This window comes from Ornithodoros turicata, chromosome 1, assembly GCF_037126465.1.
Source record: "Ornithodoros turicata isolate Travis chromosome 1, ASM3712646v1, whole genome shotgun sequence".
Classification (NCBI taxonomy): Eukaryota; Metazoa; Arthropoda; class Arachnida; order Ixodida; family Argasidae; genus Ornithodoros; species Ornithodoros turicata.
Window position 1 is genome coordinate 37732850 of NC_088201.1, and position 12925 is coordinate 37745774.

The window sequence follows — 12925 nt, forward strand, 5'->3', positions numbered from 1 at the left end:
TGATAAGCGGAGTTTCCCTTTGAAGCGGGGCAGCGCTCCAAAATACATGTCAGAATAATAGTACTACATACCATGCACGTAGTTACGGAAGAATTCCAGCCAAGAGATTGTGGTAGCTGTACACGCCTCCCTCATTGTGATTTAGTCTGATAATCCAGAAGGGAAACTGTGCTCAGTAACCGCAGCAGAAAAACACACACAAATAGCACAAAACAAACTGCACATCTGCGCTATCAATTTAATATAGTATGTGGACCTATGTACTCACGTAAATTATGCGGTTGAAGCCGACCCTCCAAGTGACAGCCGACAACGCCGGAAGAAGACCGTGCACATATGTCCCACCTTCCCACTGCCTGTCGCCAGCATAGCTCCATCTTCATCACGAGGAAGATGCGAGGAAGATGCAGGGGGAAGAACCGAGTCATCATCGTCATCGTTACTGCCGCATTCATTCGAATTAGCCTGATATGCTAAACCCGCTCCTTCGTCATTGTCCCCCGGTACGTACGAATAATCTAGGTGTTCTCCAAATTCGATGAGTTTGGCGGTCTTGCAGTGAACTGATCCAGTTTATAACTGGGCTAAACTACCCAAGCAGCACAATGTACTGAAAGTCGGGTGCAACAGGGGTGGACGGTATGTGTCTTATCAGTGTTCTTTAGTTTCACGAGTTTGTTCAAGGCCTTCAACCTACCCGTCCACCCCTATTGCACCCGACTTTCAGTACATTTTGCTGCTTGGGTAGAGCTCCGTCTTTACCACACGTGCACTGAACATTACTACTGCTACTAATCTAATCTAATCAACTCACCAGATTCTCAGAAGGCAGTAGGACTGAGGGCAGCCGTGATGGCGGACGACAGTCGCAACAGTCTTCATCTCTCCACATGTCTGCGTGTGTCCTGCTTCCATAGTCACCTGCCAAGGATGTATCCAGACTTCAGTACAAAGATCCACGAAGAACGCCTCCTAAAAAGCTGCATTCTCAGGGTATTTGAGACTTTGTTCTCCTCTACTGTTCTGTTGCTCTGCGTTCAAAATCTTCTCTGATGGGAGCCTGTCCTGTGGATCTTGCACTCGGGTATTTGGGCTTACGATTAGAGTGAGTCACTGACTCCTCACTTAATTCTCGCAATCACAGTACAGCTCTGAACAATGATAAACTTACTAGGTAGTTCCATGCTACAAACTACTGCACCGCAAAGTGCAAAAGGCTTTCAAAACTCCCTCTGAGCAGCGGCATGGCCGAGCGGGTTAGAGCATCCGCTTATTGATGGTAGCCAAGGTCATGCTAAAGACTGGAAGGTGTGTGTGTGTGTGGGGGGGGGGGGGGGGGGGTTCGAATCCTACCGCCAGCTGTGCTGTCTCAGGTTTTCCCTGTGTTTTCCGGCAGACCTTCCGGACGAATGTCGGCACAGTTCCCCTTGAAGTCGGCTCAGGACGCACACTAACCCGTGTCTCCCACTCCTTCCTGCTGTCCTCTCTCCACCTGTCTACGTCTGTACACCGCTCACAACCACAGTTGCTTCACACGGAATTTTAAGGAACTGTAAAGTGAAATACAACCACAATGTTTCAAGATACCATCATGTAGAACTTGGCTGTGTAAATCACACACACACACAAGTCATCACCTCTCAAACAACAATTTTAGTTTGAGATGATGAATGGGGAATTTCATCGCCAGGTAGATACTCTACCACATTACTGGTGGTGATGTGGGGAGTGAAATAATGAGCCCCTTCACAATAAGGACCGAAGTCCTATATGGCGTCCAAAAAGGTCAAAAGAGATTTGAGGACAGAGCGTTGGTGGGCTGGGTTTGGCCAGGGACCAAGCAATTTTGATTGAGAGAGGGGGTGAGAGTCCAGCTGATTAAGAGACCCCGAGAGTGAGAGTCGGGAAGGTTGGCAGGGTGGGCAATGAAGAAGAATGTGCTCTAGATCTTCTAGAGCACCGCAGTGACTGCATCGAGTCGACCGACAGCAGCGATGTGGCTTTTACAGCTCAGTGGCGTTACCGCTTGAGACAAGTTGGCTCTCATCACCTTTCAGTTATTCAGACTTATCGCACTAATTAATTTTGAACACTTATAGAAACTGAAAGGTGGCGACCCTAAAGTTTGCAAAGAACAAAGTTGGAGTCGGCCACGGATTGGTGGACAGACATCACGTGATATTGAAGTACAACGTAACACATTTGAGACAGGTTACTAATAACCATTTGACTTTTTTTGAAGAACAACAGCAATTCTTGAGAAGTCCGGTTTAAACTGTAAACGGTTGTCCGAGTTCCGTGCCTGCGAGGTGATCTGCGCCATCTGTTGGCCTTTTCTCTCTCTCCGCGTCTGTGTCGTCGGCTCGTCTGCTCGCTGCGTCGCTGCTGTTTGAAATGGTTTGCGTCCTTGTGTTCCGAAACACACAAATCGTGCACCTTCGCAATGAAATGCTTACTGCACTCGCGAGAAACGCACTATCTCGTCTGATGTATCGTCTAGTTGCTTGCATTCTCAATAGATGGCGCGTAGCCATAACTGACTGAACACCCTAGTAGCAGCATTTGTTGTGTATTACTTTTCGTACGCCGAGGCAATTGTTGTACAGTATACAAATATTTCAGCTTGTTAATAAGGAATACTGCCCACAGCTTTCGTGACGCAGTTCGTAACCGTTGTTGAAGCTGACAACTGGGAAACGTGTTGCATGTATAAAGGTGGTTGACGTTGTCACGCAATGTGTGGACATGACGTAGGAATACTCCGCCAAAAGGCGTTTCTGATTAGACTTGTTTTTGCATTCTTAGCCACGCAAAACCATTCGACTCAACTCAAGCAGACAATGAGCGAATTCTGGGTGCCGGTTGCTTGATAGCTATTCCTGATACACACCGGGCCGGCGTCATGGGACTTCAGTCCCAACTGCATGATGCGTTTTTGGAGTGGCAGACCGCCCAATTTTTCTCAGCGCCGCTGTGAAAAACGCCGGAGCTAACAGTTTCAGACAGCTGAGGATGGATGGCTCCCTGGCCGTTTGTGTGTTCGTGTTCAATCAGCCCTTGTTTCAGCAATTTGTTCACCTTGCTTCGTATCACAATATATGACACAATTTTCCGAAACTTTTTGTTTGACTTTGCATGCTGTAGTAGAAACAAAAACTGTAACGTACCTCGATCACCTACCCATCACTCCCTCTCACCTGCTACGGCTATGGCCATGCGGCCCTGGAAAACGGAGCAGGACGACAACAAACGAATGGATGTGGCCCTTTTTCCGCAGAGCCAGTGCACAGGGAAACACAGCTCCGCCAGCATTGCTCCGTCTATCAGTACGCACCTCAGCGTGGGTACTAGAGAGTCCTACAAGACGACAGATGGTATACTGGAGCATTCGACCCAACGTTGTGCCGCAGCTTCAGCAAGGCGGCACTAAATGTACCGTAAAGCAGTATAGGTGCGATCTCAGAAGATTTATCTTTTCAATAGCATGAGCCCTCATTACTGTTAGGTCCCAATTTTCGTACCAATTGCACTCATAGTTTTTTGGGAAATTAAAATTTAAAATTACGGGCAACACTGTGTCGAAGTGGTCACCAACTGAGCAATGCTTGTCAAGTACGGCAGCAAAACGACACTGTATGCGGACAACCCTGGGTCTCAAAGGAAAGAAATTGGCTACGTGTCGGGGCTGCGTAGCCATCAGGAGCAGCAAGTCAGTCGAGAACGTAGATCACTGTTGTTGGACGAATTGGGGATAATTTTCCACCAGACGTCGCCCCGAGCCGTTTTACCTCACTTTTGCTAACAAATCAAAAATATTAAGTGTTATCTGTCACATTTGCAACTTGTTGTGCTGGATTTACAAGCAACAAGCTGTTGAAATATGCCGTCAACATAAACTGACTTTGGGCTGCTTTACTACTGTGCAGTGTTCAACAGAGTCGCCCATACGTCGTCTGACAAGTGACAACCTTGACGTAAAACGCGGCCAAAATATGTGTCTATTGCTGTCCATACATCCAGTGAAGATTTGGGTTTGGGCTTTGGTGGTTTGGTGTTCATCAGACTTGGAGTTCATGGTCGTTCAATGGCAGCGCCCGTGCACAGAATCTAACTATACTGACATTAATATACAGCTTTTGAACGGCAACATTTACAGTCCGTTCATTTTATAAATATTACATAATAGTACTAATCGGCGCTCTTCTTCTAGAAACAACCAGTCAACAACTATAGGTTAATCACCGTTCAGTTCTGTTCACGGTCATCGAATCATTGTTGTCAAAATTTGTTCCCGTCCCGGTGTCCTCTTTGATACAAAACAAAAGAAAGAAATAATAAAAACAAAGCACATCTCTCAATGTAGTCTCAATGTGGTAAACTGCAACTGCGCAAATGAATCGTTGAGAAAAGCGCCGGAATGGTGTGCCTGATGAATATCCTACACCGCTACCAGCAGTGTGAGCCGTCCAGGCCTCAAATTTCACGCTGAGACATCTCAATTAGGACGCATGTATGGGTCGAGCAAAGCGGGACCCCTTCTTCGCCGAATGGCCAACAACCAAGCAGCAAAGCTCAATGCATCCCTTTGCTTTCCGCACGGACGCACACTCGAGGTTGAATTAAATCGACCCTCGCGCAGGAAGCGCCGGTTCAGCCGGTGACATTCGGAGATGTCCAAACAAGTCAAGCTGGGAAAAGTACAGACGACCACAAATGGGCAATTTCCTCCCGTGGAAGGACCCCCGCACCGCGGAGGTCGTCACCGCAGTGGCACGCAAATGGGTTCGATGCCGGATTACAGCGAGCTCTAACTCGTGTTTCGGCTTAGCGCTACCCTTTGTGTCCACCCGTCACAGATGGTCAACCCGCAGTTCGCTTCATTGGTTTGGAGCTGTCACTCAAACAGACTCTTCTCGTGCAGAACTTTATATTCTCGGTCGTGTCTCTGCAAGAAAGTGCGACCATGCAGAAATGCTAATTTGTGGCACGCTCCCCCGTGGACTACAAAGTGCAAAGCGGTGTCTCTTCCCGCTGGGTTGAGGGATGCGCGATCGGACGAGGCTAACATCTGGGTGTCCCGCTCGGGGCTAATTTCACGACGTGCAACCAGTGCCAGTATAATGATCACAATTAACGGCTTCAGTGCTCCGTGGGCAACCGGTGCTTTACCCCATTCTTCGGTACCCTGAAAGGATTTCCTTTCCTTAGTTGTGCAGCTGTGTCTGCTGTTATTTTTTCATTATTTCCTCTCCTTGCTTATGTTCCTGTATAACGTGGGTGGTGCTTCTTGCGAATCCTAAACAACTCAAGAGAACATCTATAGCAGCTCTAAAACAACAATAAAGGGTTATAGCCTACTATTTCGCCCTTAACATGACGAGAACGCTAGCAAGAGATACGGACACAGACAAGAGACAACGGACGCGTCTCCGACAACGTCCGTTGTCTCTTGTCTCTCTCCGTGTCTCTTGTTAGTGTTCTCGTCGTGTTAAGTGTTAACCAACACGCTCTCCATATTCTCGGATTTATCTCGCCTTGTACGCAATTTACAAGTTATTCCCACTGTGCTTACGCTTATTCGTTGTATATGTACGTGCTCTTGGTCAGTGAACCAATGTTGCTCCTCTGTGATTAGAAAAAAAAAGTACTTCTGCGCACATGTTAATAACCCTGTACAGCTCCCGTCAACTGTAATTTTTTCCAGTGTTATTGTTAAGGTTGACGGAAGCCGTACATCACGTTCGTTTAGATATTTCATATTACTCGCAGAATTACACGTACCTGTCGATAAATTATTTTTTTTCTCTCTCTCTCTATCTTTGTTCCTTTCTTTTTGCACAAAACAAAGGCAGAAAAGTGAAGATGATGGTTCACGAGTGATCATTTCATAGGCATACCAGACCACACCAGAGTATTCTAAAAGTAGAAGAGCTATACCACGAGATATGGGGTGAATACATCCCCTCATAACACTTGCCCGGAACCCTGCTTAATTCATCGGGAGCGACCATGAAAAACATACTTTAAAATCGCTGAAACCCCAAGTGCTGGGTTAAGAACACACAGACACAGACACACACACAGTGCGAAATGAAAAAAAGAAACGAAGAAACATGAAAACTATATTTTCGCTCAATTTGTCTGATCACTCCGTTTTATTTGTCCAGTTATCGGCTATTTATTGATCGATATCACGAGGTGATGTCAGCCTCACCCATCCTCTTGTGGGGGGTTTATTTATTTTAATCGGGGCATTAAAGAACTGAAGAGGTGAGTGGGGATTAACAAAGATGCAACAATGGACACAGTTGATGATGATGATGATGATTGAAAGAAAAAAAATTGGGATTGTAGCCCTCATCACGAGGGCCGGCTACCCCAGATCACCTAAGGAAAGGAATGCCAGACACATCCACCCACACCCACTGGAGATGTTGCGAAGCGGACACAGTTATTGCACAACAATACATATAGTTATGTACTATGAACAAGACATTTCATTTCAGAATGAAACGGTGTCTGTAATTGAGGTGACATGATGGTGCAGGAGGATGTGTAATAATAATAGTAGCGGTCAAAGGGACTCCAAATATACGTATATGTTTAATGTTCACGACGTGTGCGTCTTCCCATTTTGCACATGCAAAGATGAATACACAATATATCCATTTTGCAATCTATTTCGCATATTAATCCTGAGGATTATCTATCCACCCATCCCTTAGAACGTCCACTAACCCCGAATAGACGATTTCAGAAATTGCATGGATGGTCCACCAGAGAGCGCCGTGTTGCGAAAGCCCCGCTGCACCTTGGGATTTAGTTTTCATGAGTCGGAGAAAAGAAGAAGAGCGCAAACGGTTTCGGTTTTCTCTCTCCTTCACCTCCCGCACCTTCGAGCAACAGGCAGACGAGCACGAATGTAAACCATTTCCCAGGACGCATTGCGCGATGCGCGTGACTTGGGCGACGGAGGGCCCCCGTGCGGAGCACAAGGGCAATATCTGAAATCGCCTATTGCATGGAGTCCCATTATGTCCCATTTTAAACATGTGTGACATTTTGTTGTGCACCAATTAGAAAACCCTAGTGGTTGTTTTTGGGCACCTAAACAAAAATAAAGTTATTATTATTATTATTATTATCATTATTTCGCAGAATGTGTGCGGTAGACTTTCCTTCCTTGTTGAGGAGTTCCAGTGGAATTCCGGCAGAGTTCCTTTTCACCTACGGACTAGACACACGTCTGCACATAGTGAAGAAAGAAAGCTGTCCTTTGGCGCCATACGGCCAGCTATGTACAACGTAGGCTGGGTAAAGCAGTCTTGGGGGAAATAACTTAGTTCCGGTAGCTATCAACTGAGAATGTAGCTATAGCAGGAATGCAACCAATACTCCTCCTCAGAGAGCACCTCTCAAATGGAACCAGCTTCAGTAACCAATTACTTTCTTTTAGAATCGCGTGTTTTTCACAGTAATTTCGGAAGGTGCATCCATATTCCCTCCCTGCCTGATGTCGACCGGTATAGTCACGGCTCATATAAGTGTCCGTCGTTCTGAAGAAACAGATATTGGGAAAGGAATGCAGCTATCACCACAATATTGGGAAACAACCAAGCCTGATTGCGTCATCGGAGACTAAGCAATTTGAAAAGTGGAAAGAAAGCCGTCGAAGCCCCCCAACAGTACTTATTTATTTTCCCCTCGGGGCCCTAGTAGTATGCTTGTGCTAAATAATTTTCCTGCGGTAAGAAACATTTTGGGCACTTGGGTAGATGACGGAATTTTATTTTTATCCACTTGTGATGCGGAAGGACACCGGGAAGAAGCTGTATTTTTTCGACTGGTTGGCAAATCCGGTTATAGCATATGGTATTCTGTACAGTAACCTTTTGAGCTGTTGTTCAGCGTCGATAGGGTCTGATTTGCAATAAGGTGGGACAAACTTACCGACACAACAGTCACTGCCCAGGTGCAACCTACACATGTTTACCTTGCACTCGCGTAGAATTTCGAATAATAAATGCTGGCCTCAAGTTCATGCTTTTGTCAATTCCTAAGGTAACTCTAAAGTAACTAAGTTACTTTTTTCGTGCAGTAACTAAAACCAACTTTACCAACATTGGGGGAAGGGGGGAAAGGCACTTGTATTTCGCCATGTGGCGGCGAAACAGTCCAAACGTCATCAAAATAAAGTTATTGTTTGACATTCAGGCACAACAGTAGCGCTATAATACCCCTGTGAATTCAGGTTTATGGCTGCACAGTACCAAAATGGTATAATCAACGTATCTCCATGGTTTGCCAATGCCCATCGAGCTTCCTGTACATGGTTAAATCTTTGTCGACGCAATGAGTTTATAATTCCAGATAATGTTGATAAACTTCCTCAACCTTCCATAATTGCATTAGTCTGTATTTTGAGGTGGTACGGGCTCCATGTTTATATCAAAAGGCGCGAAAACTCTGCTATAACTTGACGAATTTGTCAAGCAACAACAAGAACAAGAACAACAATAATAATAATAATTTTTATTTCAAGAAATACAGTAAAACAGAAAAATTGCCCGCCTAAGCTAACAAGCTTGTGAGCAGGGCCTGGCAATCAGTGTGAACCCAATTTACACAGGTAAGCAAGCAATTACAAAATGGAGGGGAAAAAATACACATTGGGCAATAAATCCAATAATAAATACCTGAAGAACATAACTAAGCAATAGAAAGTACCCTACGAGGAAATTTGGAAAGCAGAATGTCTAAAGACTGCAATATATGGCAAATGAGCATAAAATATTACGTAGGCGCTGGTAATAGTAACAAGAGGAAGCAAGAGCTGAGATATGTTGAAAACATCATTCATAAAATTTTGAATGACGCATCAGTTTTAGCGAAGTAATAGACGAACAATCAGCAAAATCATCCGATAGGGAGTTAAACACTGTAGGAACATAATAGCAACGCAGATCTTTCCCAAACAACGTGAATATTCTAGGTACAGTATACGTGGCGTAACTGCCTAGGACAATAACGTGCGATTTTGTAGTCATCAGTCCAATAATACCTAAGCACCACAATCTGAACAAAAAGGTTGTTAAAGTAGGCAGCTTATTTACAACAAATAAATTTTACGAGTCGGCAAACCTTCCAAAGGGAACGCTTTTGAGTGCTGCGTTGAGCACCCGGTCGAGTCTATTCTTCCACGATGAAGAACAATTAAAGAAGACAGTTAAACCTACCTCATACCTCAAGATCGAGTAACCCAATGACTGCAATATTTGCCTACGAACCATGTACGGGGTAAAAGTTTTAATATTAAATAGGAGTCGAGCAGTTCCACACAATTTAATTAAAACATGACCACACATGGGTATGTCATTTCACATTAGAAGACCAATATATTTCATAGATGAAACATATTGCAGAGGTACACACGAACAGTTCGAACAGTTATAGGCATGTGAAGGTAAAATGGCACTTCACTAGACAAGCGTTTTAACGGATTGCAAAAACACATAACTTTGATTTTGTCGGATTGACAGCAATAGCATTATCGTGAAACCGGTCCAAGAGTCGATTCGCGTCTTCCTGCAGAGATTCAATAGCATCATGGCAGTTAACATGGGTTGAAAGTAGTATCATCGGCATATTGAAATATTAAACTACTGGCGACTAAACCTCCTAAGTCATTGACGTAAATACTGAATAAAAGTGGCGCCAAACAAGAACTCTGAAGTACTCCCATGCAAAGGATAGTACTGCTGCTAAACACACCATCGACTACCAACTTCTGAGAGCGCTCATTCAAGTAACTACAAAACCAACTGTAGAAGGGACCTCTGAACCCCAAAGAGTAAAGCTTTTGAAGGAGACAGGTATGATTGATTGTGTCAAAAGCTTTCGACAGGTCCAGATTTTTGTCTAAGGCATGCACTGTAAATATTATCAGCAAGATCTTCAAGCAGACAAATAGTACTCTTACTCGAAAACCCATACTGAGATGCAGAAAAAAGACCGAATTTATCCAAAAAGGCAATGACTACTTTCACTATATGTTTTTCCATTATTTGCGTAAAGGCACGTAGGATTGAAATGGGCCGAAAGTTTTCCAAAATGTGGCACTTACCACCTTTACAGAGAGGACGTACAATTGCCTGCTTGAACATCGGTGGAATGACACCAGATTCGAACGTACCGTTGAATATAAACAACATTCAGTTTTTAAGTGTAGCAAAGTTACATTTTAGATCCCTAATTCTGATTCGATCCATACCAGCAGACTGTGTCCCTGAATTGCGAGATAATACGACATAGATCAACATCATCTAAGTAAAATAATAATAATACTTCAGACTAGACTTACACGACCATGGAAGCAATCCAAAATACGGAGCAGCCCATTTTGATTTTGGCAACTATTCAAGAACGGCAGCGTCAGTGAAACGAGGGATGACCTTAAGTTTTCATGACTATCGCTTCGAGTTCTCAGCCTCTGTTCTTTCTATTTTTCATTTATTTCTAGTTTGTTTATTTATTTATTTTCACAGGATTTCGACATTGAGTCGCTACGCGGCACTTTCATCACTCTACCGCCATACAGCTCCGCTCATGTCAATCATAATCCATCCCATTTTGCCTAATCCAAATTAACTGATTGGGAAGGGGGACAGGTGAATAGGTGAAACGGGACTGCCAGCAAGTGCATGGACGTTGCTTATTCGTCCCGTGCCTTTGGAGATTGACATCAGCAGAAAATTATCGTGTTCATCTGTCCACACCACGTAATTGGGAATGCTCCCCTGTGAATTTCTAAATTCATATCTGTACAATGTCACTAATAGCAGAACAAGTGGGGGAATATACGTATGCTTATTCTCCCCCCCTTTTTTTTTTCCTTTATCACATCACCATCAGTATTCGGAAGAAAAAGAGGAAAGGCCAGTCAAACGCAAGGTCGACACGCTATTCCATTAGAAAACAAAAAACAAAACAAAGAAAAGAGGAAACAGGGAAAAGAAGAGAAAGCGGGTGGTTTGTCAATGATTCAGACTAACTCATATCACACGTGATTCATTTATGTGGATGCTATTCCTCTGGTTCTGTGTCTCTCAGAAAGCGGAGTACTGGAACAAGTGGTCTATATATCGAATAAGGCGCTTGCGGCCACGAATGGATGCATGAATATATCTGAATAATCTGTATAATGAATGTATACATTTATACCAACTCGAAGGACTATTTCGTATACAGTGACCTGCTATTCCCATATTGCTATATACATTACGAGAACTCTACACTGGGTCGGCTATTCCAGCATACTTACTATGGCAATATGTCGCTATATATCAGGGCACGCTTGCACGAACGTTCAGGGGATTTCTCAGTGGTGTTCTCAGCACCTTCGGGCATGCGCTACAGTCCTAAACGCTGCTCGTGCGTAAAGCACTTACAAAGCTATGACGCCACTGAAGAATTTCCTCCTCGTTCGTGCAAGTGGGCCCAGATTTCTGAACGGATGTGCGTCCCACGTACGAGAATCGTACAAGGAGGAGAATCATAGAGTGGAACACAACTTGCCGACAGACGGCTCACCGGTCACCGAGTACTTTCTTGGAGTCAAGTAGACCGTTGACGTTTCTTGTCAATGGATATACTCCGTATCACTTCACGACTTCGCTTGTGCATTGCTTGCAGCTGAGTGTGTTCGGTGTCCTCTGTGGCACTGGCGCACTACATTGAGTGTAGTCCAAAAACATGGCTGGCTCGTAATAATTTAGGCCACGTGCGAAGCATCTAAGAAAGCGGCAGGAAGGGGTCCTAAGTGGGAGATTTGTTTTTGTGCTATCCTGATGTACTGTAAGGAACGCGTGGCTAAGGGGAGCCGGAATCGGTGGACTAATGATTTTGTGGCCCGAGCGTCCTTGAAGGTACTCGATAGGTGAGATGGGAATCTATGGAGCAGTGAGACACCGGTTCCTTCACATTCAACCGATCATTTTTTAGCAGTCGGCTTCGCAGAAGACCTGGAACATGTTTCACGTACGACCTACTACTAATTAGTAGGTCGTGGTTTCACGTCGGGGCTGGTAAAATAGATTCGCTCTGTATAGGCATGCACTGGTGAACGTCAAGTGAAAGACAATCAGCTACTTCGTTGCTGCGAATGTCCGAGTGACCCGGTATCCACTGTAGCCGGATCGACAAAAAGGAAAGGGCGCAGGCTAGCTGGTATACATGACGAACAAGAAATCGGCCGAGAGGCACGGAAACAAGGGAAGTATATAATGTCGTCAAGGGAACGGATGTCGTGCCCTTTGTCCAGAGCTTAGGTGTGCACAGTGATGATATCATGTGCTACCACAAGTGAAAGGCTGCTGGTTTCTTTCGGTGTGTATATATCTTCTTTGCATGCTCGAACTTTGCAACAGACAGCTCCCGTGGCATAGTGGTTAGCATGACCGCTTTCCACGTAGAGACTGAAAGGTGACGCGGGTTCGAATCCCCGCATCGGATGTGCTGTCTGCGGTTTTCCCTGAGTTTTCCGGCAGACTTTCCAGACGCATGTCGGCACAGTTTTCCGTGAAATCGGCCCAGGAGGCATACTAAGCCCTCTGTCTCCCCCGTCCTTCCTGCTGTTCTCTCTCTACCTGTCCACGTCTGTACGCCGCTCATAGCCGCAGTTTCTTCGCGGCGCTAACACGGAAGTAAAAATAAAATAAAAAATTATAAAGCGATGTGAAGTGTAGGGAAGAAAATCATGGATTACAGCGGAATGCTCAGAACAGTGCTACTTGAATACAGTCACTTTTCAAACGCATACACTCAACGAACGGGGATAATTTCTTAGTAAGCATTTTTCTGGCTCCTCTCTTAAACTACGTGCATTCTGTTTGTGTTTGTTCGGAAATTATGTCAGCCAACAACAACA

The 12925-nt window shown here is 44.8% G+C and overlaps 1 protein-coding gene and 1 long non-coding RNA gene across 3 annotated transcripts in view; one reads left to right on the forward strand and one right to left on the reverse strand.

The window, feature by feature from the left end:
• The first annotated feature begins 843 nt into the window (after positions 1-843).
• The window catches only part of LOC135378019 (iroquois-class homeodomain protein IRX-4-like), a 69382-nt gene continuing 57300 nt past the window's right edge, over positions 844-12925 (forward strand). For both annotated transcript variants that reach the window (XM_064610838.1, XM_064610837.1), the window contains exon 1: positions 844-993. In XM_064610838.1, coding sequence (XP_064466908.1) covers positions 853-993 — 141 coding nt within the window. In that variant the 5' untranslated portion in view covers positions 844-852. The remainder of the gene's footprint in view (positions 994-12925) is intronic.
• LOC135378026 (uncharacterized) overlaps positions 9329-12925 on the reverse strand; it is a 96209-nt gene continuing 92612 nt past the window's right edge. Inside the window, exon 3 of the long non-coding RNA XR_010418240.1 lies at positions 9329-9585. This is a non-coding gene — a long non-coding RNA (uncharacterized LOC135378026). The remainder of the gene's footprint in view (positions 9586-12925) is intronic.